Genomic DNA, 26,922 nt, shown 5'->3' with positions numbered 1-26,922 from the left:
AGAAGGAAAGACTGTTTTCAGATCTTTGGGATATCTACCCAGAAATAGATATCTCAAAAATATGAAAATTTATAACTATCATATAATGGGTGTATTTAACTTTTTAGGAACTGTTCTTTTCCACAACTATTGCGTTACTAACAGTGCACAAGGGTTTCTAACTTAGCATACAACTACCAACATTGTTATTTTCTTGATTTTAGTAGTAATAATTCTTTTTTATTTTTGTTTTTTTGGGTCACACCCAAAAAGGGCTGACTCCTGGCTCTGCACTAAGGAATCACGCCTGGCAGTGCTCGGGGGACCATTGAGGATGCTGGGAATCAAACTCGGGTTGGCCGTGTGCAAGGCAAACGCCCTACCTGCTGTACTACCACTCCAGCCCCAGTAATAATAATTCTTAATGAGTAAGGTTTTATCTTATTGTGGTTCTGATGGTGAAGTTTAGTATTTTTTTTTACATTGATGGATACTTGTATGCTATTTTAGACAAGTTCATTTACATGTTCTTTTTGAACATCTAAACTATGCTTTGTTCAAGTCCTTTGCTCATCTTTTAATCAGATGATTTAATTTTTGCTGCTGAATTTGAGATACTTTTACTATATTCACATTATATATTTAATACTTTCAATGTGCCAGGAATAATATAATCTGAATTTAAAATTAATTTTTTTCAGTTCAAACATCATTTCTATCATCAGTGCATTTGATGTTAATATAATTTAGGAATTTCAGTTGCAGATGATTTGACTAATAACAACTAAAAGAAAATATTTATATAAGTGAAAGTAATAAAGAGAAAACCTTGAATTCTTCAAAGCCAAAACTCAGAAAAAGTAGCAAATGTGTACAATTTTCACATTGATCAATAAATATCATTCAATATGTGCTTTCCTCACATATGGGGAAACAGAAGAAAGAGAAACAAATATTGAATTATTTCCAGTCACTATTTTATTAGACCTTTTACTATTATAATAATTATATATGTGGGATAAGAATAAAAGGATTGTCATCAGTCTGGAACCTAGTCATGATCAAAGGTCTATCTTTTAAAGAATATAACCAATAAGTAATGTTTTACCTCTTTTTAATTTGTAATCTATTTTAGTTTTGGAGAACACATCCTCTTAGCTCAGGGACCATCCTTTGAACCTCATGGGACCATATTTGATTCTGAGATCAAAGTGGGGTTTGATTTCGTGGACGACGAGCACCTTACCCACTATATTAAGTCTTCAGCTCCCACTTCTTTATAAGTGAAATGCCCCTAAAGTGAACTTTCTCTAAATTAGTTTTCATGGTACACATCTATAAACAAATCTGAAAGTGTCCTCTATACTAATACATGAATGTACATTTCATTCATATAATCTATCACATTATATCTTGTCATATTGAACCAAGTAAACATCTTGTCCAGGTAAGGGCTACAAATTTCAAAAGAAATAGCAAGCATATTTGCTGTTGGTAGAATGAGGTGAGTTGGTATATACATATTTTAGTTATAAAAATTCAATATATGGGTTGGATAGAGAATACAACAGATAGAACACTTTTCACATGGATCACCCAACTTCAATTCCCTGTCCAGTGTATTTGTCCCCCTAACCCTCTGGAAGTGATATTAGAGCACAGAACCAGGAGTAAGTACTGAGCACAGTTAGGTGTGATCCAAAAATTTTTTTTAAACTCCAAAAATTATATGTAGATTAAAAATTCAGTGTATATGATGTAAGAAAACTGTATTAGTTTCCAGATTATGAGTTCATATGCTCCTCTAAACTTCTTGCTCATTTCATAGTTTATATATAAGGAGAAGGAAATACACTATAGAGAAAAAAAAACATAAATGGAAATAGTATAAAGTTTCAAAGTGTCCACATTTCAAAAACTTTTCAATTAATTTTTTAACATCCCAATGGTCAAAATTATGATGGAAATAAAAGAATGACAAGAAAGGAAATGTGAAAATAATTGGAGAGTGATTATATTCAAGACCCTTTCAAACATAAAACAACAGGGGAAAAAAGGAAATTTAAAATAAGTGAAGCAGAATAAAATTTGTTAGGTCAAAAGCTCATAGAAATGTCAGCAACAATTTTATTCCTAAAAGCATTGTGATATCTTGCTGTGGCCTTTCAGTACGAACAATTTTTTTCCAGTAGTTTGAAAAAAATAAGGCTGTCTTATCACAAATATTAACCAAATATTATTTACAGAGATTCAACAGAACATTAATGAGAAAATGATTCCTTAGAAATATATTTTATGGATAAAATAAAAAGCATGTTTAAACTGGTATTAGATGCTGACTGGTTTTACCTGAAAATTCAGAATGAGATACTATGTTTTTCTAGTAAACTGTTTAAAATGAGACATTTATCTGGGTCTTGAATAAATGGATAAATATATTATAAATCTTACAGGTCATAAAGATACCACAAAAGCCCATAGTAGCTTTGGTTATTTGGGTATATCTATGTATCATCTATTATATAGATCAAATGGACCATAGTCTCAGAGTATGTTTTTCAGATGAACATAGCTATACAAAAAACCATTTGCGTCCCTATAAAATTTTTTGTTGTTTTGGTGCTCACATTTAGAAGTATTTGGGGCTTATTCCTGGCCCTGCACTCAAAGATCACTCCTGGCACTGTTCAGATGGCCATAATGGGTGTTGGGTATCCAAACCAGATTGACTGTGTGCAAGGTAACTATCCCACCCCTGCACTATCACTCTAGCTCCACTTCTAACCTTTTTAATTTGCATCTTAATCTTCCAATGAGCTTGTTTTTAGACGATATGGCCTTTGTGAGACAATTCAGTCACCAGGAAAGAACCCTCATTAATGGAGGGTTAAAATTAAAAATTTTGCATTATTTATTTATTTTTTTTTAAAGACCTCAGAATTCTGGAAATGTGCATCTTATGAAGACACAGAGAAGTTTATCAATGTACAAGAAAACAAGACTATTTTTGTAATAGCCAAAAGACTGAAAGCATTAGAATCTATATCATCTAAATTCTAGTTAAAATCAGAATGAAAACAGAATTTTTCTTGCCTACTCATTTTCCCTTGTTGGTGGTGAAGCTTTATGTTGTTGCGATGATAGAGAGAGGCATGATTTTGTCAGCCTACTAGTGCTTGTATGCTTTTAGTCACAGTGCTCTGAGGGGCTTGTCATCAGGTTGCTCTCTAGGCCACTGTGCTTTTTAGTTTTGAACTTTATTTGTTGTGGTTGGCTCTTAACTGAGGAGTCAAATGTGGGTTGTGGTATTGCGAGATACAACACATGCTTAATAATTCACAATTCTTTTTGGCTGTGGTGCTCACTGTGGGTTGCACCCTTTTGGTGGTGTTTCCACATACTTAGTTGTGATGTACCTGGAAATCACTTGCAGTGCTAGGTCTCACAGACACCAGAGCTGCCAGGCTCACGAAACAGAGCTGTCAGTATTCTCAGTTCATGGAGGACACTAGGGATGTGAACTCAGAACCATACATTTGTAGAGGTTGTAGGCACTTTAGAGCCCTGTGCTGTTCCTCTGAGCCCAGAAAGAGTTATTGAGTCTTATTCCAGATCTACTGAATTAGACCCCTGAGTGCATTTTTTCACAAATACTTATGGTGATTATGGTACATGCCAAAAAGGGAGAGTCACCAATTAACATTATCCTTTTAAGAGGATTGGAGGACTGGAGAAAGACTATGGCTGGTAGGTCGCTTGCTTTATATGCTACCAGCTCAGACTTAATCCCCAGTACTCCACATAGTCCTCCAAGTTCTTCCAGGAGTTATTCCTAAGCAAAGAGCCAGGAGTGAGCCCTGAGCACTGCCAAGTGTTGCCCCCAAAGCACAACCATTTGTTTGTGGGCCACATCAATCAGCTATTGGGGGAAGTTATTAACGGTGCCTGGATAACTATACTGTTAGGGATTAAACGTATGAGTTCTGTATGCAGAAAGGTGATTGGATTAATCTCTCCAGCCATGTACTTCTGTTTACTGTAGCACTATTTTCAGCTCCAAGATATCAAAATAAAATAATTGTCAACTATTTATTGAATAAAAATGTGTTATATATGCACATATATAATAAAGTGTTCTTTAAAGATGTGGAAATATACAATTTGTGACAACATAGAATTGTAGAGGATTAAGCTAAGAAAAAAAAGACAAGAAAGAAAAAAAGACAAAAAAAAGACGTGTTTCTAGGTATATGTTTCTAGACATATGGATGGTGATTTCCTGCTCATGTGAAGCAAATCAAAGTAATGCAAACCAAAGTAAACCACACCAAAATAAACTCTTGGATAATGACTACTGAACTGAAGTTTTCAGAATGATTGTTGATGACAGAGGATGAGAGCAAGTTGTAAAAGTAGTATGACTATGAAGAAGAGTTATTTGTACTTTGGTTATGGGTCTATCATACATGTAAAGAGGTATAAATCTCTACTTATAAAATATATACAGTGTGATTAACTGTAATTCCAGTTTTTTAGAAAAGTAAAGTTCTACTGAAACTGTTAGAGGCTATAAAGATGGAAAAATAGAGTCTCTCAGACATCCCACACTCAAGTAACTCTTACTTTCTGGCAGTTGAACATAAGTTAACATTTATAATGCTTTGTGATCAGTTCTATGACAGAGCTATGTATAGAATATTCTGAATGTACTGAATTCATGTGGGCTTTTTTAGTGAATCTATAAAAATAAGTTGTCTCTTTCTCATGACTGTGTATCGAAGAAACGGCCCTGCCGTCCCAGCTGCATCTCATCTCAAGTTTGGTTTTAAGCTCTAAACCATGCAGTGTGCTGACCACAAAATAGGCAAACAGATTTTGCTTCATCTCTTTAGAAGTTTTTCTTGGTCCAGAGATGTCATTTCTGTTAAGATGTGAAAACGTGAGAAAAAAAAGTAGAAATGTATTTTAAGGAGGGTCTTTGCTAAGATGAGCCACATGTTATTTTAAATAGAATATATAAATCCATAAATCAAACCCTGTGTTTTTAGAATAAGTAGTGACTTATAGGGGCCAAGGTTGTGAATTTTATATGGTTTTGCATCTTTTATTTTAGTTTATTTGTATTAAAGTATTATGAGGGGCTATTATAGTAATAATGCACATGTTTTAAGCATAAAATATAACAGCACCAGACTTATCTCCTAAGTTCCAATATCCCTTCACCACTGTCAATCTCTCTCCCCTTACTCCCAGCCCTCATGCACCAGTGTTTGGGGCTTACTCCTCTGCTCAGGGATCACTCCTGACAGGAGTCAGTGGATTAAATGGGTGCTAGGGATTAAACATACCGTCAAATGCCAGCACCATCTCTCTAGTCCCTCAGCCCTATCTCTAAGGAGGCAGCACAGTTTGATTTTCCACTTATCTGTTGCTGGATACTTAGGTTCTTTCAAACATCAATCATTGTAATAATGCTGGCAATGAACACAGACATACAATATACATTTTCAAATTAGTGGGGCTTTAACTTTTGTATGTGTGTGCTCTTCCAATAGATGCCAAGGAATGGAAATACAGAATTATGTGTAGCTCTATTTTCAGGGTTTGAGTCGATGCCATGCAATTTTTCATAGAGCCACAACCAGATTAATCCATCACAAAAATCTTTGAGGGTTATTTTTTTCATCATCTCCCTTCTATTACTGGTTGTTTCTGACCTTCTGAATAGAGATCATCCTCTTTGGTTGAGGTGAAATCTCTACTGTTATCCTGCTAATTAGTGATAATAGACATTTTTTCACATGTTTGTTGACCATCTATATATCTTCTTTAGAGAAACATCTGTTTAGCACTTCTCACCCTTTTTCTCCCTGGATTTTGGATAGCTTTCTAGTGGGATTTCTCTGTGCTTTTTTGTATTTTGGATATTAGTCCTTTGTTCAATGCATGATGGACAAATACTTTCTCCCATTCAGTAAGCAACCTTTTATTAACTACAGTCTCTTTTATAATGGGTAAGCTTCACAGTTCATTGTAGTCCCATTGCTTATGTTTTCGTTTTCTTTGCCAGTGTAAGTGAATCCCTAGAGACACCTCTCAAATCAGCATCATGAAGAACTCTCCCTATGCTTTTCTTGATGTATTTTATAGAAACATGTATAACATTCAGATTTCTGATTTATCTTTAATATACTTTTGTGATCTATTTTAAATGTACTTTTGTGTATGACATGAGGTAGTATAGACTTTCCCTTATCAGTTTCCCAAAACCATTTGTTAAAGAGTTTTCCTTTCCTAATTTATGATTTAATGTTATATCATTAATTAATTATCCATTTATTTAAGGACCTAGTTCTCAGCTCTCATTTCTAGTCCATTGGCCTGAGAGAGACTATTCTTATTCCAATACCACTTTTTTTTTGACTATAGATGTACTGGTAAGTGTCACACCCAGAGGTGCTCAGGGCTAACTCTTGACTCTGTGGACAGGAATCACTCTGGGTGAGATCAGGGGACCATATGGGTCTAGGAATCGAATGTGGGTCAGCCAAATGTGAGGCAAACATCCTATCCACTGTATTATCTCACTGTAATATATAACTGTAATATATAACTGTATTTTTAAAAGATATTATCTGGACATTTTAAATTTCTGCTTAAAATATTTCTCGTGAAATGAAAGCTTTTTTAGTCTTTCAAGATTCCTATTATAATTAGGCTAGGTTTATAGTACAATAACTTTCATATTTTATATGCTTATTAGAAAGCCTATTTCTCTTACTTGGTTCTACATTATTGCTCCAAAATCCTTGGACCAAAGAGATAGTGCTTAATTGCCTTGCTCAGAGCCAAACCTAGTTCAAATCCCGGGCATCACATTTGATCCCCCTGATACTGCCAGGAGAAATCACTGAGCAGGGCCAGGAGCTAGGCCCTGATTACAGCTGAGTGTACTTCCGAAATATACAAAAACAAAACCTATATTATCTTTTTTTTCTTCTTGGGTCACACCTGGTGATGCTCAGGGGTTACTCCTGGCTCATGCATTCAGGAATTACTCCTGGCGGTGTTCAGGGGACCATATGGGATGCTGGAATTGAACCGAGGTCGGCCATGTGCAAGGCAAACACCCTACCCACTGTGCTATTGCTTCAGCCCCCTATCTTTTTTTTTGAAGGACATTACTTCTTATAGCAGTTTTCACTTAGTAACAATATTTAAGATTCCTTCATGTCTATTAATGACTTGAAAATTTTCATCTTCTTTCCTTAATTTTTTTTACTGAATCACCGTGATTCAGTTACAAAGTTATTCATAATTGAGTTTTAGCACAGAATGTTCCTATACTCATTCCTTCACCAGTGTACATTTCCTACCACCAATGTCCCCAGTTTCCCTCTCGTCACTACCCACATACCCCACCCCCTCCCTAACTGCTTTCTCTTCTCTCCTCCACTGTGGCAAACTTTCATCCGTAGACCAGTCCTGTATCTTTATAATATTTTATTATATAGCTATATAATAATTTAGATTACCACTTATTAACACACATCTTATTTGCTCCCTTCACTTTTTTTGCAACTATAAATATAACTTGTAAATCTGCATAAAATATCTTTGTAGATATGTATTAAACTTCTTAGGCAAATACCAGGGAGCAAGATTGATGGATCATATAGTTAGAGTGCATTGAATTTAACATTGGCAGTAAAAGTGACTTTATATTCCAAAGTGGCCAAATCATTTTTAATTTTACCAGCAATGAAGGTTGAGGTTCTGTTGATTCATATTCCCAAGAGAATTTGATATTGCCACACTTAATCTGTGCAAGAGTATAGTTTTGCCTTTTTATTGTGAATTCACATTTCCCTGATTACAAAATGTTGTGGAAAACCTTTTCATATGCTTAGTTGACATCTTCTTTGTTGGGGTGTCTTGTAAAGCTATTGAACCATTTTCAAAAATCAGATTGTTGCTTTACCTATTGAGTTTTCCATGTTCTTTGTTTATTTTGAATAACAGTCCTTTGCCAAATACTTCTTCTACAATGATTTGAAAGACACTCACTTGTTTTCACTCTCCTTTTTTTTTTTTAGATCAAATTGTTTTGTAAAGAAAAGGCAACTAAGGGGTTTTGGAGGAGGGTGTTTGTTTGAGTTTTGCTTTTAGGGCCATATTGGTGATACTCAGGAGTTACTCCTGGCTCTGCACTCAGTCTTGAGTGCCATCTCTATAAAGAGGAATCCTTGATTGTTCCAAGGAAAAAAAGGTTGAAGGATATCTATCTCAATCTTATTTGAAGGGAAGTGTATATTAACATAAAAAAGTAGAGGGTTGGCAGTTTTTAATTCTGTGTCCAATTTCATAGTATATTAAGAGTTCATAGTTTAACAAAATACAGCAGAGGACTGATTTAGAAGCGGGGATCTTTGTGGAAATTAAACTTAATTTTATTGGCATTGAAAGCTAATTAGATTTTCAACACTATGAGGGTTATGAAATGAGATTCCAGCTGAGAAATAATTCAGTTATTCAAAAATTTAATTTACATGTGAAGGGTGTCATTGTCCATGCTTTAGATTTATTCCAGAATTTTCTAAGATATACAAAAGTGGGTTTCCTTCATCTTTAGTAACTAATGCGATAAATCCTTTATGAACCTAAGTATGATCGTATAATGAACTGCTGGGTTATGTGTATCTTGTGAAGAAAAAAATAAATATGTTTGTGTTCAAATAATCACATTTAGAACTTTTAATAATTGTTCTTTGCCATTTAAAAATGATACATACATGGGCTGGAGCGATAGCACAGCGGGTAGGGCATTTGCCTTGCACGCAGCCGACCCGGGTTCGATTCCACATCCCATATGGTCCCCTGAGCACCACCAGAGGTAATTTCTGAGTGCAGAGCAAGGAGTGACCCCTGTGCATTGCCAGGTGTGACCCAAAAAGAAAAAAAAATAGATACATACAGTGCTGGAGCAATAGTAGTGCAGGTAGGGTAGCTGTCTTGCATGCAGCCAACTTGGGTTCAATTCCTGGCATCTCACATGGTCCCATTGAGCCCCGCCAGGAATGATACCTGAGCACAGTTGTGAGCATCACTGGTTGTGACCCCCAAACCAAATATACCTATATATACACACACACACACACACATCTATTAGTTTTAGAACTATGGACTCTTTACCTCATACTTTTTTTTTTTTTTTGCTTTTTGGGTCACACCTGGCTATGCACAGAGGTTAATCCTGGCTCTACCTCATACTTTGTTTCATATTGTTAATGATTTAAACTGGGAAACAATGTTGGTGCTATATTATAACGTCACTTTTTATATCAGTTATCTAGTATAGTCTTCTTGAAACATGTTACATATATCTTATCTCTCTTGGAGTCATACAACCCTCTATATGGAGTAATATTTGAGCACATCTAGATAATTTTTTTAATATTCTGAAGGTCTTTTTTCTGGGGGGGATTACAGCACACACCTAGTGGTATGCTTAGGTCTCACTTCTGGCAGTCCTCAAGGGACTGTATGAGGTGCCAAATAATCAAATCCAGGTTAGTCACATGTAAGGCAAGAACTTTATCCACTGTACTATCTTGCCTCTGGTGGCGAAAATCTTAAAGAAAGATTTTAATAATTTTGATTTGAAGGGCAACTGCTACAATTTACAGAGATACCATTATGATAAACATATCTATTATTTGTAAAATATAGGGAATTAATCATTGTATCACTGTATCACTGTCATCCCATTGCTCATCAATTTGCTCGAGCAGGCACCAGTAAGGTCTCCTTTGTGAGACTTGTTGTTACTGTTTTTGGCATATCAAATATGTCACACTAGCTTGCCAGGCCCTGCCGTGTGTGCGGGATACTTTTGGTAGGGAATTAATATTGATTTATAATTATTGATTTCTTTACTATTATATACTCAATTTTAAATGACTGAAGCACATATTTTAGCAAAAGCATGAAAGGGAATGGTCGAGTATTATGCTAATATACAATGGAAGGAACTTTGACTTAATTTTAGTACTGTTGACTATGGATTCTCAAGTGATGTTACTGAGTCTAAGTATATTCACCTGGCTCTACTAGGTTTAACTTCATTTCAGTTACTGACATGTTTTCTTTACCTAGGGGTGAAATTGAGATGCTTATACATTGGGTAGACAAGGTTTGTCCCCATACAATTGACATTTTCCCATGGTGAAACATGGGAAGCTAGAGTAAAAAAGTAATAGGAGATACTACTGTAGAAAACAGTAATGGTCTTGAATACAATTATCCATGTGTCAAAATTATTTTAGTTTGCATTTAACTTTTATATAACAGGAAGTATAGAAGGTTTAACAGATGATTAGAATGAAACTTGGTTCAATTCCTGAAACCAAAAAATCAATTGCATAGAAAATGTATTAGCTGATATAAAAAATAAAATGTTTTATAAATGATATCACTTGCTTCAACTATATTTTGTATAGGACTTTTTTTGTCAAGTCAGTCTATCAATCCCTTAACTCCCTTATGTTTTTAAGACTAATGTTATTAGACAGAACTCGTCATTTAATCTCTAAGAAAACATGATTCAAGAGTTCTTTTAGAAAATGGGTTACAGATGGATTTTTCTCTTCATTTGTAGAATATGAATTTTGAATGGAAAAAGTAATTTTCTTAAAAAACTAAATTTAATAGATCTGTAGGTGGTGGAAATGCTTCGTGTAACTTCTGAACACCGAAAATGCGACTGGTGTGAAGAAGGAAATAACTTTCTAATTAGACTACTACAATTTTTAAAAAGTTCCAGTTGTGGGATTATCAACACATTTTTAAAAAAAAAAACAGTTAAAATTAAAAACAACAGAAAAATCAGCTCAAGCAATGAGTTTAAAAGCAGCAATTTCCCCATTTCTTTTTAGTCTCCTGCACATAGCTTCTCAAGCTACGACTCTGGCAAAAATGAGAGTATGGACCGGGGTGCTGAGGACCTGTCTCTTAACAGGGGAGATGAGGATGAAGACGACCACGATGATCATGACGATTCTGAGAAAGTTAACGAGACAGATGGCGTGGAGGCAGAGCGACTGAAAGCTTTCAATGTGAGTCCTGCCATACTTCCAATGTGGCCACATTTTTTACCACTTCACTTTCGTGTTGTTGCTTGTTGGTAAATGTGGATATTTTAGAGACACATTTGTTTAATTTACAGAAGGATTTAAAAAGTACATGAAACACTCTTTGCCAACCAGACACCAGAATTGCTGTGTTTTGTTTAGAATTTTAAAGCCAAATGTGAGCTGAGAACTGGAGTTGTGTTGTGTGAGTATGCATGTTTACCTAGTGGATGAACCGGGCCTCAGTTTATTCCTCTGAAAAGGATGCCTGTCATCATGTGTTTCTGTTGCTTTCCTAGAGTACCTAATTATGCATGACAAAGAGTCCATTGTTTTCAGAGATTAGCACACTACCAGTGTAGTAAAGTAGCAGCCATATTTATCATTAACAGACAATTTTATGGGGTGCTTAATTGTTGCAGTCTACTGTTATTTTCTGTTTTTTTCTTACACAATATTATACTCTGTCTGTCTGTCTGTCTTCCTTTATCTTTCTTTCTCTCTCTCTTTTTTTTTAAAAAAAAATCCAACCATTTAGAAAATCTTTTAAGGGTGTTTAATTAAAATTTCTGGCTTTCCATTGCAAAGTTCTCCAGTGCATAAACCAGACAAAGAGTATATTCCTTTTGGTAATCAAGACAGGAAGCTAGGAACAGAAGAGAGCAGCCCTCCAAACCCTTCTCCTCTGTCTCCCTCTTGCCAACAGATGTTTGTCAGGCTGTTTGTAGATGAAAACTTGGACCGAATGGTCCCAATCTCTAAGCAGCCCAAAGAAAAGATCCAGGCTATCATTGACTCATGCAGGCGACAATTCCCTGAGTATCAAGAGCGTGCCAGAAAACGTATACGTACTTACCTCAAGTCCTGCAGGCGGATGAAAAGAAGTGGTTTTGAGATGGTGAGTTTTGAATTAAAACACAGCCGTAGATTCCATCAAAATCCCACATGTAAACCATGACACTATTTTTTTTTCATCTTAGTGTCCTTTTTATTTTTCCATGTCAGACCAAAGGGGTTTTTGTTTGCTTGTTTGTATTTCCTCCCCTTCTCCTTTTCATCTTCCTGAAGTATTTATTCCCTTTGTTTATTCAATAAGGAATATTTTGTCAAGGCAGTGCTTGCAGGCTCATATGCTTCCATAGCATAGAAAAATGAGATGATATGAGTAAGTCAATGAGAAGAAACATCTCATTCATGTATTTCCCCCTTTGTCACTACTAAAGTCCATATAAGGGTAATCAAGTGTTGAAATGAAATACCAGTTGTTGCTTTAGATGACTTGTCATAAAGGCTTTCTCTGGAATGAAAGAAATGGATAGACCCACCTAAGTATTACTGCCTTCATACCAACAGTTAATAAGTAGCAAGTCTTAAAAGTAATTTTTAAGAAATTGAAAACCTCAGGTGGAAAATGAGGCTTTGTTGTATCTAGAGTGAGTTTATACACTCATCTGGACTTTATAGATGGATGAGATTATGCTAGCATTAGATTGCTTCTGAGTAGAAATTAGGTAATTTTTTTTGCACTTTTCCTATTTCATCTTGCTCTAATTGTCACACCTAGATTAAACAAATTTTCTTGCAGTGCTTTTTTTTTTAACTTTTTTGTTTTTATGTATGTGAGCATAAATGTATTGGAAAGTTTCTGAATCCATTAATAATCCTGGCTCCATTAAGGCCAAGATTATTAGGGTTTGTGATCTGTTTCTCTAATGTATTAGGTATGACAAGCTAGGGGTTGGTGTAGATGGGAGATTCATATATGAGAATTATTTTTAAAGACTTAAATGACATTAAAAAATCCCCATTATATCTATTGCCCGTTAATCATTATTTTCCCCATTGGACAGCTGAAATATAATCTATATTTTTAAAAGAAAAATAACTACTCCTTATAGTCTCTAGACGGCTAGAAATTCGAGATTTCATACTCAAACTGGCCTTGACAAGTTACTTCAACTGCTTGTGCTCAGATGCCTCCTGTGGACATAATAATAACCCCTAATTTATAAAACTGAGAATTGTTTCCACACTATCACATGTAAATCTCTGTAAAACTAATTCTGACAAATCATAACTTAATAAATCTTGACCTTAAATATATTATTAATCAAATATTATTTAAACCATCATCCAAAAAAAGGCATTCTAAAATATTTGTATAATATAATTACAGGAGACTTCATTTAAGTATTTTCCAACATTTTCAGAATAACTGCAATGAAGTCAAATTGTGGGTCCATGAGTTATTTTAATGTCAACTTCAATTTTGACAATGAACTGATATTGTATAAGAGAATGGTTGACAAAAACAAAAGCCATTTCCTCCACTACTTAATAATTTAAAATTATCACATGCCTAGTAGAATAGAGTTAGATAAAAATGAAATACACACATTTATAAAAGCCTAGGATCCTAATATCGGTGCTTTGTTCAGAACCACTTAACAGTTGCTATAAAATTTGAGTTAAAATTAATTATATCTCATTCAGAATTCAATGCACAACATATATAGTCTATCTAAAAATAAAGATAATATATCAAATGTCAATACTTTAATTTTATCTGCATTTTATATCAATGTATTCTTTCTAATCTTTTTTTTTTCTTTTGGTGGATGGGGCGGGTTGAATCACACTGCCAGGGATCATTCCTGGCAGTGCTCAGGGAACCATATATGGTATCAGGGATTGAGCTGGGATCAACACATGAAAAGCAAGCTTATAGTTCTGTCTTCTTTTACTAAGATTTACTTGTTTGTTTGGGGTACATCACAGCAGTGCTCAGGAATCACTGTTGGTGCTAAGCTAAGGGGCCTTGTGTGTTATGGGAACACATCCCAGGTTGGCCTCATGCAAGGCAAGCACTGAACCTGCTGTTTTATTTCTCCAGCCCCTCTTCCTAATATTTTAGGATAATTTAAAACTTCTTTCCTTTGTCAGGTTTATCTAATATATATATACACACACACATATATATATGCATATATATATATATTTGGGGGGGTCACACCTAGCAATGCAGAGGGGTTACTCCTGGATCTACTCTCAGGAATTAACCCTGGTGGTGCTCGGGGACCATATGGGATGCTGGGATTCAAACTTGGGTCAGCCGCGTGCTGACAGTTTTAATTAAGATAAATCTAAACAAAAATTGTATTCCTTTTTTATACAGATAGACATGAAGAAAATTACAAATTCAAATGTGTGATAAAAAAAATTCAAAGAGAATTCTCAGAGTAGTTTTTATTCCAATGTATATGAGAACTGAACATAGGAATCTTAGCATGAATTCATTTTGACTGATTTTCTCCTATTATTAATATGAAATATGCCCCTAAAAACATGCCATCTTATGCAACTGGAATTTCTAAAAAACATGGTACTTTTTTGAGAATCAAGAATCGTTGTTCTTACTTCTTAATCAGTAAAATCAGTATAACACACCCAAATAATCTTTATAATGTATAAAATTAGAATAGCAATATCATGATACTTTCTACATGTTTGCTATTATTAATCATCTTAAATCATAAATTCTTGTTGCATAGAAAATATGCTGCAGCTAAAGAGAAAATTGATAAATAAACCTGGAAATTATAGGATTAAAATAGTCAAATATGAAAATATAAAACATAATAGAGGAGAATAGAGAAATATAGATTTAACAGGTATTTTATTTGAGCAGTTAAAATAAAATAAACTATTCAAACAGGTAAGGAGGGGAAATATTTTAGTATTAAAAACCATAATTTTCAAGACAGAGAACTAGAGCAACTCTAAGCTTAGGTTTTTTACAAATAAAAAATTTAGCTGAACAAAAAAATACATAACTTGGTGCAACTTAGATCAACCACAATACATCCTAGAAATGTATTAATGTCACTAGAAGAAATAAGTGATGGTCTAAAACAGAACTGAATTTACACGTTTCTTATCCACAAAATAGAGGTCAGAGGACAGTTATCAGAGAACAATACAATTTTAAAGTTTTTGAGCAATGCCTACCTACAAATCAGTGTCATTTTGACTCTACTTCTAGAGGGAGGAAAAGTGAAATACTTAAAATAGTTACCCAGATTACTACTCCAAGGTTATCTCTGGATAAAGTTACATTAATAAGGAAACTTAGTCTAATAAGGAAACTATCTCCTCTTCCTCTTTATCTACTAGGCAATGAGCAGGAATGGTGAGGAATTCTGTAGGAGGGCATTATATAACACAGTCAGAGGATCTTGAGTCTGATTCCTCATTTACCCCTTCTTGTGAATCTTGTTTCCCTCACCTTTTACTACTAATGGGGAAAATTGAAGTTAAATAACAGAAAACCCAATAGCACTTGAAATAACAAAAATAAAGTATCCCACCTAGCATGTTCCCCGGTTACTGGGGAACATGATAAGAGGGAATTTAATCTGAAATTGCATTCTATGATTTTCTTTACTGGAAATCTCTCACTATCTCTGTCTGTTGAACTATTTGGAAGACTGAATCAATTACATATTTAAATCTCAATTCTAGATGAAATCAGCCTTAAATGTCTTTCTTCTGTGTGCGAATTGTAATTTGTGGTGGTACTTTTGTAGTTTTACTTTATCCTGTCCTATATTACTGTCACATATATGGGCCTTAGCTCCCCGATAAGAAGTTATGTTCCTTGAGTATTCTGCTTCTTAAATTGATTCTCTCTGTTATCACCCACAGTGCTGTCTATTATTCATATAGCTGCTCAATACACAGTTAAATTAAAAATTGGTGAACGTAAGATGAGTGAATGAATAGCTATTTGCTGGTGTGATATTTTGTGGTAGAGATTAGTTGGCAGGGTAGGCTAATTTTATTGCATGCTGTAAGTCCCATTTTGTTCTGCAATTGATATTTTAAAAGCTAAAGCTAGGTAACAAGTAAAAGTAGGAAAGGGACAGAAAAAGAATGATCTCTCTCATATGTGGGATATAAAAGAAATATAGTAAGGGAATAACAAATAACAAAGGTCCATTCCAGTCCTGTGACCTACTTGATTCAATATTTACAACCTTTATCTTGGATCATCTGCAATTCAAAATTCAGAGTTTATATATTCTATTTGCATAAAATTCACAGCAGAATCTGAGAAGACATGTCATGTAAAAATACATTATTTCTTTCACATACAAGATATACTATGTGTTTTTATTTATAAATATTACCTATATGCATGTACATACATATTATTATGTGTATGCATATACATACATAGTAGAAAGTATTAAAAAAGAATATATTCTCATGCTGTTTATTTATATCAACATTGCCTTTGTTTTTAAAAAAATCTTTCAATTTATAAATGTTAGGCTATCAAATACCTCTGAGTGTGCACTAAACATTTTTCTTATATGTGTATTATACCCTATGTACTTGGCAATATATATGCTTACAATGTAATGCAGTTCATAGTAACAACAATGATTTTATTTCCATATATTTGGACCTGATATAGTTCCTGGCATATAAAACTTTCATATTAAATTTTGTGAGTGCATAAATGAGGACATCACTAATTTTATGTACCACCCTTCATGGTACTCTAACTCATGATAAAGAGATTATTTTTCTATTCATTACTTACTGATTGAGCCTGAGTTTTGCCATGTATAAAAATAGAAATAATGATAACCTAGCAAGATTAGTGAGGCTCAGATAAATTAAATATTAAAAATTAATTCAACAAATTGAAAGCAACTGATTATATAATACCTTCTAGGTCATTCTGTCCTAGCTACTAAACTATTACTCCATTCCACAAATAGTTGAAACTTTTCCATCTAATTTGTAACAATTGTGCCTTAAGATGCAAATAGACCATTTTAGGGAGTGGTATTTAGATTTCTCTCCATCATAATTATTAGATTATGTTTTTTATAAAATAATAAGATAAACAGAAATCATATTAAATTAGGACCCTATCCAAACTAAGTTATCTGCTTCATTTTCAAGTAGTTTGTTAATGTCGTAGGTGAATGCTAACAACCTTCCAATAATACAGTATCTAATATTGATTAAACTATCTTTGAAGAGTAGTCTGGAGAGTACCATGTTTAACCACATAGGTGTGCATGTTTGATTCTTTTTTACTTTTTTATTATTGTAAGAAATATGCAATATCCTCCTCCTACGGCAGATGCTCCAAGGATTTCAATTTTGTTTACAGGTTTAAAACCAAAAAAAAAAAGGAATAGTTTATTAATATGGTAGTGAGTTTTACAAGTATATATAAGGAAAGACACACTTATATTGTGCCAACAGCAATCACATCTAAAGTCCCCAATTAAAATGTGACTTTTTAAACTCCAAAAGCTCTAAGTGACAGTTTAGCCATCTGTTTAATTAAACAACCACTACTGATTTGGGCATAGATAATTATTGAAATAAGAATGGTGCTGAGGAAAGATCAACTCATCCCATTTGAAATGACAGTTAATTATGGAGAGATAATTAGTGAGGAGGGATTGGTAAGTATTACCTCATATTCAGAGAGAGAAATAGGTAACACCTGTCAATCTAGGTCTAGATTTTGTAGAGTATATGATTGTATACAGTTTAAATAATTATTTCAAAAATTTTAAGATACATGTGAAATTGTGTCTTAATTAAATTATATCCAACTCAAAAGGCAAACACTGGTTAAAAATCAATTATCCATTGAATTATTTGCATTTGATAAATTTGGTCAAAATACTCTTGTCTCCAATTATTATATGGAAGATTTTGTGTAAGAAAGCATCTTCTGCTCTTGTGCCTGGTAGAATTCTTGACTGTAGCCCTTAACATATTCTACTAATTATCTGTCAGAAAGACCCTAAAGCAGTAATATTAAAATAAGGTCTTAGCTATTATATGTAGTGAAGAACAGCAAGTTCCCATGGAGATGGTTCTCAGGACTTACACTAAATAATAGTTTTAAATTTCTCTGTGATAAAATCACTTTCCTCAGAAGCACAATTGATTAATTTCCTTCTCACTCTTTTGGTCTAAGTACATTTGAGTTGTATAATAGATTAAAGCCAAATTATGGAGGAAAAATAAGCAAAAGATTGTCATATTTAGTATCTCAAAACCAGACACAGTATAATTGATCTCCATTTGTTGAAGAGTGTTGGCATTTTTATTAGCTCATCAATATTAGAACTAACGGATTTTTAGCAGGATTGCCTGACACAGAAAGAGCACTCTGACTCCTCACTCTCATTTTAAATGAAGCTTTATTATGTTTCCAGTACAGTAATTTTTTTGCACTTTTAGTTGCTGCAACATGAATTGAGACTGCATTAGTTTGAATATGTGTAGAACTTACATTTTATCTTGATATTACTAACAAAGAGGAGTTTTAAAGGATTTATAGAAAAATATATTAAGATTGCAATTACTGTAAGAAAAATATTTTAGGGGTATTCTGACATATTCCTTGCTTCAATGAAAATGGAGGTTTCTATAAATGTATCCTTCTGAAGGAACATGTAGTATATAAGAGCTCTAGCTTTATTTAGCACACCAAGGTCTTAGATGTAAAAATAAGAATAAAATTTTTAATAGGAATTATTACACCAAATTTATCATGACTTAGGCATGCATCCCTATATTTACACATACATAATGATATCATCTTGAACAAATTTATGCAAGAACTTCATTATGTTTTTCTCTAAAATAAGTGATTTATGTACATTTCTCAAGAATTGTTGGGAAAACAGATAATATGTCTTAAGTTTTTGTAATAATGTCTACACATTAAAGACTCCATTTGATAATATTTATCTTTAAATTAGCATACTTGGTACATATTTTATTATGTATGTGAGATCATGAATTCCTTGAGATCATAAATTAGGAAAACATATATTTCTTAAACTGTAATATAGATTTATTGAATCTTCCCTTTTCAACAACTTTGAGTCAAAGTTGTTATGCTTGCAATATATATACTTATATGTATATATAAATGTCTATATTTTTCCCAGTTTAAGATGAATATAATTTGTATTATTCCTAGAATGTTAATAATTATTTATGTAAAATTACTAAGTATACAGTAGAATTTAGAAGAAAAAATTGTTTGAGAGGTATGAAACCTGAGTTTTATAGCTCAGTTTGTGCTTTGGAAAATTTATAATTTTCATTTTATTCTAATTGTATTTAGGGAGCTTATACTAAATTGTTCCATTTTCATTTATAGTTATATATTAAATTGATTCCACAATCAATTCAGAACAACTCTACTTAGTATTTAATTATTGACAATTTCTAATTATATCCTAGCTTCTTTGAACTTACTAAAAAAAGTGTGTGATTGTTGATATTAAAATTGACTTTTCTCCAAAACCTTAAAATGCAATGATTATCCAGGGAACTATAAAATATATATTTCTCGATCAAAATATTATTCTAGTTTCTAAAGTTCAATATTATTCTAGATATTATTAATATTATAGAAATAAAAGTTCAATTTAAAATATTTGAGACAACTCATTTTATTAAAAATAAAAATTACATAAATTATCATGCTTAACACTTTTCACTGTTAAAGTAATTTTTTCTTTTGTTTTAAAAATCTAAAATGAATCAGAAAGGAACTACTACTGATTAATTTTACTTTAGAGATATTTAACTTTGTTGTTTTCCTTGATAAATATGCATTTAAGGCACTTTTTATTACCAAAATGTAATCAGCTTAATATTACATATTATAATCCTATACATATCAAAACTAGTCAGGGATTTATGAAAAAATGAATATTATTTCTACAAATTCCATGTAAAATGGTATAAAGGAATCAAAAACAAATGGGATTCTGATCTTTTTTATGTTGTGTAATCATATAAAGGCTCTAACAATATATTGTGTAAAAAGTGTGGCCTCTCAATTTCTTTGAATAATGTTGACAACAAATAACATTTTTTGTAACAAAAATGGTCTTTTATTCCAACTTTTTATATAACACCTTTGATTCAAATTTCAAATTAACTGAGTTAGACCCTATTATATAGCTAATTCCTATGGAGTTTCTATTATAATTTTAAGTCATTATATGGTCAAATTTTATTATAACATTTTTGGAGATAGCTCAATATATTTTATTATGAGATATAATTGATCTTATTCTTACTTGATAAACTAGTCAGTTAGGGGGATCCCGTTGCTCATCGATTTGTTCGAGCGGGCACCAGTTACATCTCTCATTGAGAGACTTATTGTTACTGTTTTTGGCATATCCAATACACACAGGTAGCTTGTCAGGCTCTGCCGTGCGGGCTCGATACTCTTGGTAGCTTGTCGGGCTCTCCGAGAGGGGCGGAGGAATGGAACACAGGTTGGCAGCGTGAAAGGCGAAAGCCCAACCGCTGTACTACTTGATAAACACAAAATATAATTGTGAAAACCAATGTCTTGAAATTATATTTACACATTTGAGTTCCTCCACCTGCAAGTTTTCTTATTTTGACCTTTTGGTTACTTGCATGTACTTCTAGTTCTCTAATTTCCTTCTCAAGACAATTAGGCTGCATTTTCCTTGACAAAATAGGAGCATCTCCTTTTCTAGCACACAAAAAAGCATTCCCGTTATTCTTATGCTTTATTATCATATGTTTTTAGCCATTTTATACTTCTTACAGCCTTAGGAGACAACGGCTGTGGCTTATACTTTTTCTCCAGTTAGCCTAGAAAAGTTTAGTTTGAAGAAATCTGCTGAAGAGCTTGCAAAAAGTATTTCTAGATTATTTAAGATCAAAACCGAATTTCTACTTTCAAAACACAAATTCCACAAGGAGTATCTGTTGAAACACCATGGTCTATAGTTAGCCAGTCATATTTTACATGTAAGAATTAGAAAAATGAATCAAATATTAGAACCAGAGAGATAATACAGGGGTTAAGTTATTTTCCTTGCATGTGGCTGATCCTGGTTCAGTGTTCACCTTGTTTGATCTCCAACAATGCATATGATACCCTGGCACTTCCAGAACAATCCCTTAGCACAGAGTCAGAAATAAATCCTAGAACTGCTGAATGCATCTCAAACCTCTCCTTGCCCCCATGCTATATTAAAATAATAATCAATCGCAATTAAAGTATGTTTACTTCATTTACAAAAAAGAATCTAAAAGACTTATAGAAATTTAGAGGCTTATAAAGAATAGAATTCACCCATAATTTGATTTAAGGCTTTGAGAAAGTTCCAACGGTATGCTATTCTAGATGCTGTCACTGTCATTGTATCACTGCCATCTTGTTGCTCATCAATTTGCTCGAGCGGGCACCAGTAACTTCTCCATGTGAGACTTGTTACTGTTTTTGGTATATTGAATATGCTACAGGTAGCTTGCCAGGCTCTGTTGTGCGGGACTCTAGATGCTAAATTCCTAAAATATATTTTATAGTTTCATATTTTTCTATTTCACCTGGTTTAATTTTTATTTATAATTTATTTTGATTTAATAAGATATTCAGTATCATTAAAAATTTCATCCTTCAGTTAGATGAATTCGTATGTCATTATGGGAAAAAGAATGGAAAACTCTTCTGATTATCACAAATAATGTGGAGAGTTGCAAATACTTTGTAGTTAATTAGGAACTTAGTTGGGGGTTAATTAATTTCTATGTGGGATACATAGAAGATGGATTTCAAACTTGCACCTATTAAGTTAGTATCAACTCACCTTATAAATAAATGTAGATACACACACAATTTAATCTAAAACATCAGATTTGCTCTCAAAATTTTTCTAAGATTGACTTCTTAGTTTGTTTTTAAACTAACCTAACCTATTTTAAAGGATTTTTAAATCCTGTCAACCTTATCACAACAAATCTAGGTTATTTTATATGGTCTAAGTGTCAGTTTTCCAATTCAACTATGTTTCAGCCCTGTCACTTGTTTTGTTGTGCATTATCATATGTAAAAAAAAAAGAATTAAAGCACTTATTTTATTGGTAAATCCTGGTCAGCACTCTTGCCACTATCTTGTCAAATTCTAGCTTAATGGCCCAGACTAAACTGTGACAGTGGAACAATGGCAATGAATGATGGATCTGTGATGCAATTCTAGTTTTAACCTCTAACTACCTTTCATTTTTCATCTTTGCAACTCCCATTTCCTCTTTCTATTGAATTAAGTTCAGTTGAAATAAATGGATACTCCTGCACATCCTGTGAGCTCTTCTGAGAATATAATTCATATCTTTATGATAGTGTAAATATTTTTTTAATTTTTTTCTCTCTTTCTTTTTTAGTCTCGACCTATTCCTTCCCACCTTACTTCAGCAGTTGCCGAGAGTATCTTGGCTTCAGCCTGTGAAAGTGAGAGCAGAAATGCTGCCAAGAGGATGCGTCTGGATAGACAACAGGTACCGAGTTATCGGGGTCTGGATCATATCAGCAATAGCAAACAATAACTCAGTTTGACATATACAGAAAAGCAAAATGGGTTGACTTGAATATATTTGAAGTACACAAATAAATCATTTTCATGTTTTTATAACAATTTTAACTTGAAAATGCGTGTTGTTATATTCATCAGAGATCCAACAATCAAAAATTGAACAATTATAAATTGAATGTGTTTAGTATATAATTGAAAGACTTATTATTTAAAGACTAAAAATCAGAGGTTGTAGCTATTTATAACAGTTTTGGAATTTATCTGATCCTTATTGAGACCCATTGTGTTCACTTAGGATGACAATAAGCCTCTCTCATCTCCTCTGGTGTGCTGTCAGTATCGAAAGATTATTCTTGGAAGATGAAGGCAAAAAATAGCTTTGAACAATAAGAAAGTCATAAAATGGTGATATAAAATAGTGAAAACCTATGTCCTAGACTTATTTCCTCCTTACTGAATAATTTACTGTATACCCATTAACTCTCATCTTTCTCATCTGTGGAGGATGGTTGTGTGTAATTTCTCTACCTTGTTCTATTTTAATGTTTCCCTGTTCATCTACATTTCATTCTCTCCCTTTCTAACGTCTGGAATGTACTGTTGTTCTTTTTTCATGAACCATATTTCTAAATTATTCATAATAAAGGACTAAATTATGGTATATAATATTAAATAACATATGTGCTATGTTCTGACATTTAAATTGCTTTTGTTACAAATTGTCAAGTTGTTTCATATTGAAGGTGTTTCTAATTGAAGCTGGAATGAGGAGATTGTTATTAATCTAATTTTACTCTTTACTTTGAGCCTAAGAACTTCAAAGAAAATAGAAAAAAACATTTATCATATCAGGCTTAAAATATTTAAAAATGTTTTAGAATAGCATCCCTTTAAAATTTTAGGTATTATTGGGGCTGGAGCTATAGCACAGAAGGTAGGGCGTATGCCTTGCATGCGGCCAACCCGGGTTTGATTCCTAGCATCTCATATAGTCCCCTGAGCACCACCAGGAATGATTCCTGAGTGCATAAGCCAGGAGTAACCCCTGTGCATCGCCAGGTGTGACCCAAAAAAGCAAAAAAAAAAAAAGATAAATAAAATAAAAATAAATGCAATACAATACAATTTTAGGTATTATTATTAAAATGACAAATAGCATGTGCTGGTAATTCAAAGTGATGTAAAGATATTAAGAATTATGGCAGTAGTATTAGATGTATTTTGAATTTGCTAATTATTCTTTGCCAAGAACATTATTTATTCACATATATGTGTCCACAGTTGAGACTTATCATATCATAATCCTAAAATTGTTCTTACTTAAAATGGATTTGCATCACTATATATAGACTTTTTAAACGATGAATAGTGTTTTAGGTTTGAGAGCCAAGTGAAAAAAAGATTTGATTCTCAATTTCACACTTGTTAATTGTGTAACTTTTACATATTGTAAAATAGTAATAGACAAAGCTAATGCCATTTCTAGACTTAGTTTCTTCTAGACATAGTATTCTTCAAGAATACTAATACTAAGCCCATAGCATTGATATTACAACACTAGATGACAGATTCTTCTATTTTATATTTTTTCTGATATATAACTAGAATCAATAAACTAAATTTAGAAAAGGTTTTAAGTAGTGATAACTTTTTTGTCATTGCGTTGATGTCAATGAGACTGTAAAGATGTCTTAACAGTACCATCTCACATATAGGAGTTTTGAAATCAGACTAAGTTTATTTGAGTAAACATAATGTCAAGAAATTGGAATGCTAAAATTCTGTGATTGAGTAGATTCTCCTGGTTGTTTTCTTGCCACTTATCCTACCTACTCTGTACTTACAACATAGTTACATAGTATGTCCTATGCAGAGATTTTATAAAAATGATATACTGATCTGTGCTATAAACTACCAATGATACTGCTCTACAGGATTCTCCAAGTCTGGTGATACACTAATATTTAGGCCGCATGGTTTAATCACTATTTGCCTAATCTGTAAAGTGGGAGACACAATAATAAAATAATACATTTATTGTGATGATTTATTGTTGAATGAATTTCAGAGTATTATGTATTTACTAAGTATTATGTATTTACTAACCTAGAGGAGTGATAGCACAGCGGGAGGGCATTAGCCTTGCACGTGGCTGACCTGGGTTCAATTTCTCCATCCCTCTCAGAAAGCCAGGCAAGGTACAGAGAGTATCTCTCCCACATGGCAGAGCCTGGCAAGCACCCCATGGCGTATTTAATATGCCAAAAACTGTAGCAAAAAGTCTCATAATGGAAACATTACTGGTGCCACCTCAAGCAAATCAGTGACAGACTGGATGACAGTGATACAGTGATACAGTGATGTATTTACTAAGCTTCTCTACTTCTAAAGACACATTCATTGCCTCCAATACTAAAGATCTACTTATGGGTATGTGGTCCTATTGTTAGAGAGTTGTATCATTTTAAAGGTCTTTAAAATGAGCTCAGAGTTTCTTCCCAGTGTTTCCATTCATTGAAGACAAACTGCTAACCATACCAGTGTGAACTTTTTACTCTCCTAAGAATCAGGACTAGATGGAGCAGAACCAATGGCCCTATTTCCATATTAATAGTTTCCTTCTTTTGTTTTAACTTGGTTTGGTTTCCTTTGAGGGCAATACCAAGGAGTAGTCAGGCTTTATTCCTGGCTCTATACTCAGAAGTGACCCCTGAATGTGCTTGGGGGACAATATATGGTGCTGGGGATTTGAACTGGGGTTGGCAGTGTTCAAGGTACTTTACCCTCTGTTACTATCTCCCCTGACCTTAGTGACATTTCTTTTAAAATATTTTTTAATATTGTAGCCGTTGTAAACCTCTCACCTTGGAATGATGATGTCCCATATCACTTGATCTTTTCAGATACTAAAAGGGTCCAGTGTACCTTATGATGGTGTTGAAGTTGGTGGACCTTCACAGGTGGCTTAGGAGAGAGACAGTCACTTTCTCTAGATCCACTTCTAGGACTAATAATGCTAGAAGCCCCTTCGCAGCACAGAGTCCCGCCAGCCCCTTGAGGTGGCCATCAAGCCACACCTTAGCCTGTTTGGTCTCTCAGCATGGGAGTTAATTCCCCCCACCCAATTTCTTGGGGAGTCACTGACTGAGACTGGAGTGAGAAATTGCTCTTGGCAGGAAAGGAAAAACAGTCCTAGGCCTTACACAGACCTTACTGGTCTGTGTCCTATCTCACAGAAAAGAACTTCAGAAAGAGATGAGCAGTGAGGCAGTGAAGAACTTCAGGAAGAGATGAACAGACTTTGTTTGGAGACTTTTAGGAAGAGGAAGGAGGAGAGAAAAGGGAGAGAGCGTAACGAGCTCAGGAGAAAGATCATGGGCTTCTCCAGATGACAGTGGCCTGGTATACAGCTCAAGAGGGGAGATGTGGGCAACACAGGTGATAAGGCACTACAAGTGCTCAGCCACATGGGCTCAGACAGTATATACACACCCTTCGTTTGTTCAAGGTAGCTTGTATAGGGTTTTCCCAATGTGCTTCTACTGTGAAGCTTCTACCTAGGTAAGAGTCTCTTTCGAGGGTGGTTGCCAAAGGGGTAAAATTGGGAGTGGTCAATGGTTCTCTCTGAAATTACTTTCGGGGCTGGAACAATAGCACAGTGGGTATGGCATTTGCCCTGCACTCGGCAGACAGACTCAGGTTCAGTTCCCAGCATCCCGTATGGTCCCCCGAGCAACACTGGGAGTAATTTCTGAGTGCATGAGCCAGGAGTAACTCCTGTGCATCACCGGGTGTGACCCAAAAAGCAAAAAAAAAAATTTACTTTCCTTGGCCTTTGTTCCTATTGGAGCTTCTCTTGGAGGGAGGTCCAGCCTTCTTTGGGTCTGTTGGTACCAGGTAAAGTCTTATTAAACCTTAGTTCCTGTGTCTGCAAGTGGGTTTTTGCAGCCTCAGGGCTATTCTTATTACTTCCTATGTATTCATTGCCCTGGGGCCTTTTCCTATCTACCTGCTTACATCCTTGTGGAAGACATTATTTTTATGCATTCTATAATTTATTAGAAATGTTATAGAAACTTTATTTCCATTTAGTAGTTTCAACAAGCACATAGAACAGATATTGTTAGTTTGGCTTATAGCTGGAGATACTAAATACTTAAAGGAGTCACATGATTTGTAGAAGATCACCCAGTAGCACAGTCATATTATAACACGATTTTATAGTATATGAGGTTGAGATTTTGATACAATCCTGTAACTTTATGTTGATTTTTTTATTCATCAAGATTCTTGTTTCTTTCTATATTTAGCAAACAAAGCTTCAATGTAAGTAACTCTAAATTGAAATTTCAGACTCAATATCAGCTTGTAAACATAACAAATTTTCTACTCTA

The 26,922-nt window shown here is 33.8% G+C and overlaps 1 protein-coding gene across 8 annotated transcripts in view; it reads left to right on the top strand.

Moving 5' to 3' along the window:
* NOL4 (nucleolar protein 4) overlaps nt 1–26,922 on the top strand; it is a 302,404-nt gene that overhangs the window by 204,405 nt on the left and 71,077 nt on the right. For 6 of the 8 annotated variants that reach the window (XM_055126525.1, XM_004606052.2, XM_055126526.1 and 3 more), the window contains 3 exons: nt 10,914–11,093; nt 11,815–12,006; nt 22,380–22,493. In XM_055126525.1, the coding sequence (XP_054982500.1) occupies nt 10,914–11,093; nt 11,815–12,006; nt 22,380–22,493 (486 nt within the window). The remainder of the gene's footprint in view (nt 1–10,913; nt 11,094–11,814; nt 12,007–22,379; nt 22,494–26,922) is intronic. The other 2 variants (XM_055126530.1, XM_004606053.2) reach the window with 1 other exon arrangement.

This window comes from Sorex araneus, chromosome 2, assembly GCF_027595985.1.
Source record: "Sorex araneus isolate mSorAra2 chromosome 2, mSorAra2.pri, whole genome shotgun sequence".
NCBI lineage: Eukaryota > Metazoa > Chordata > Mammalia > Eulipotyphla > Soricidae > Sorex > Sorex araneus.
This window is presented reverse-complemented; position numbering and strand designations above follow the sequence as displayed.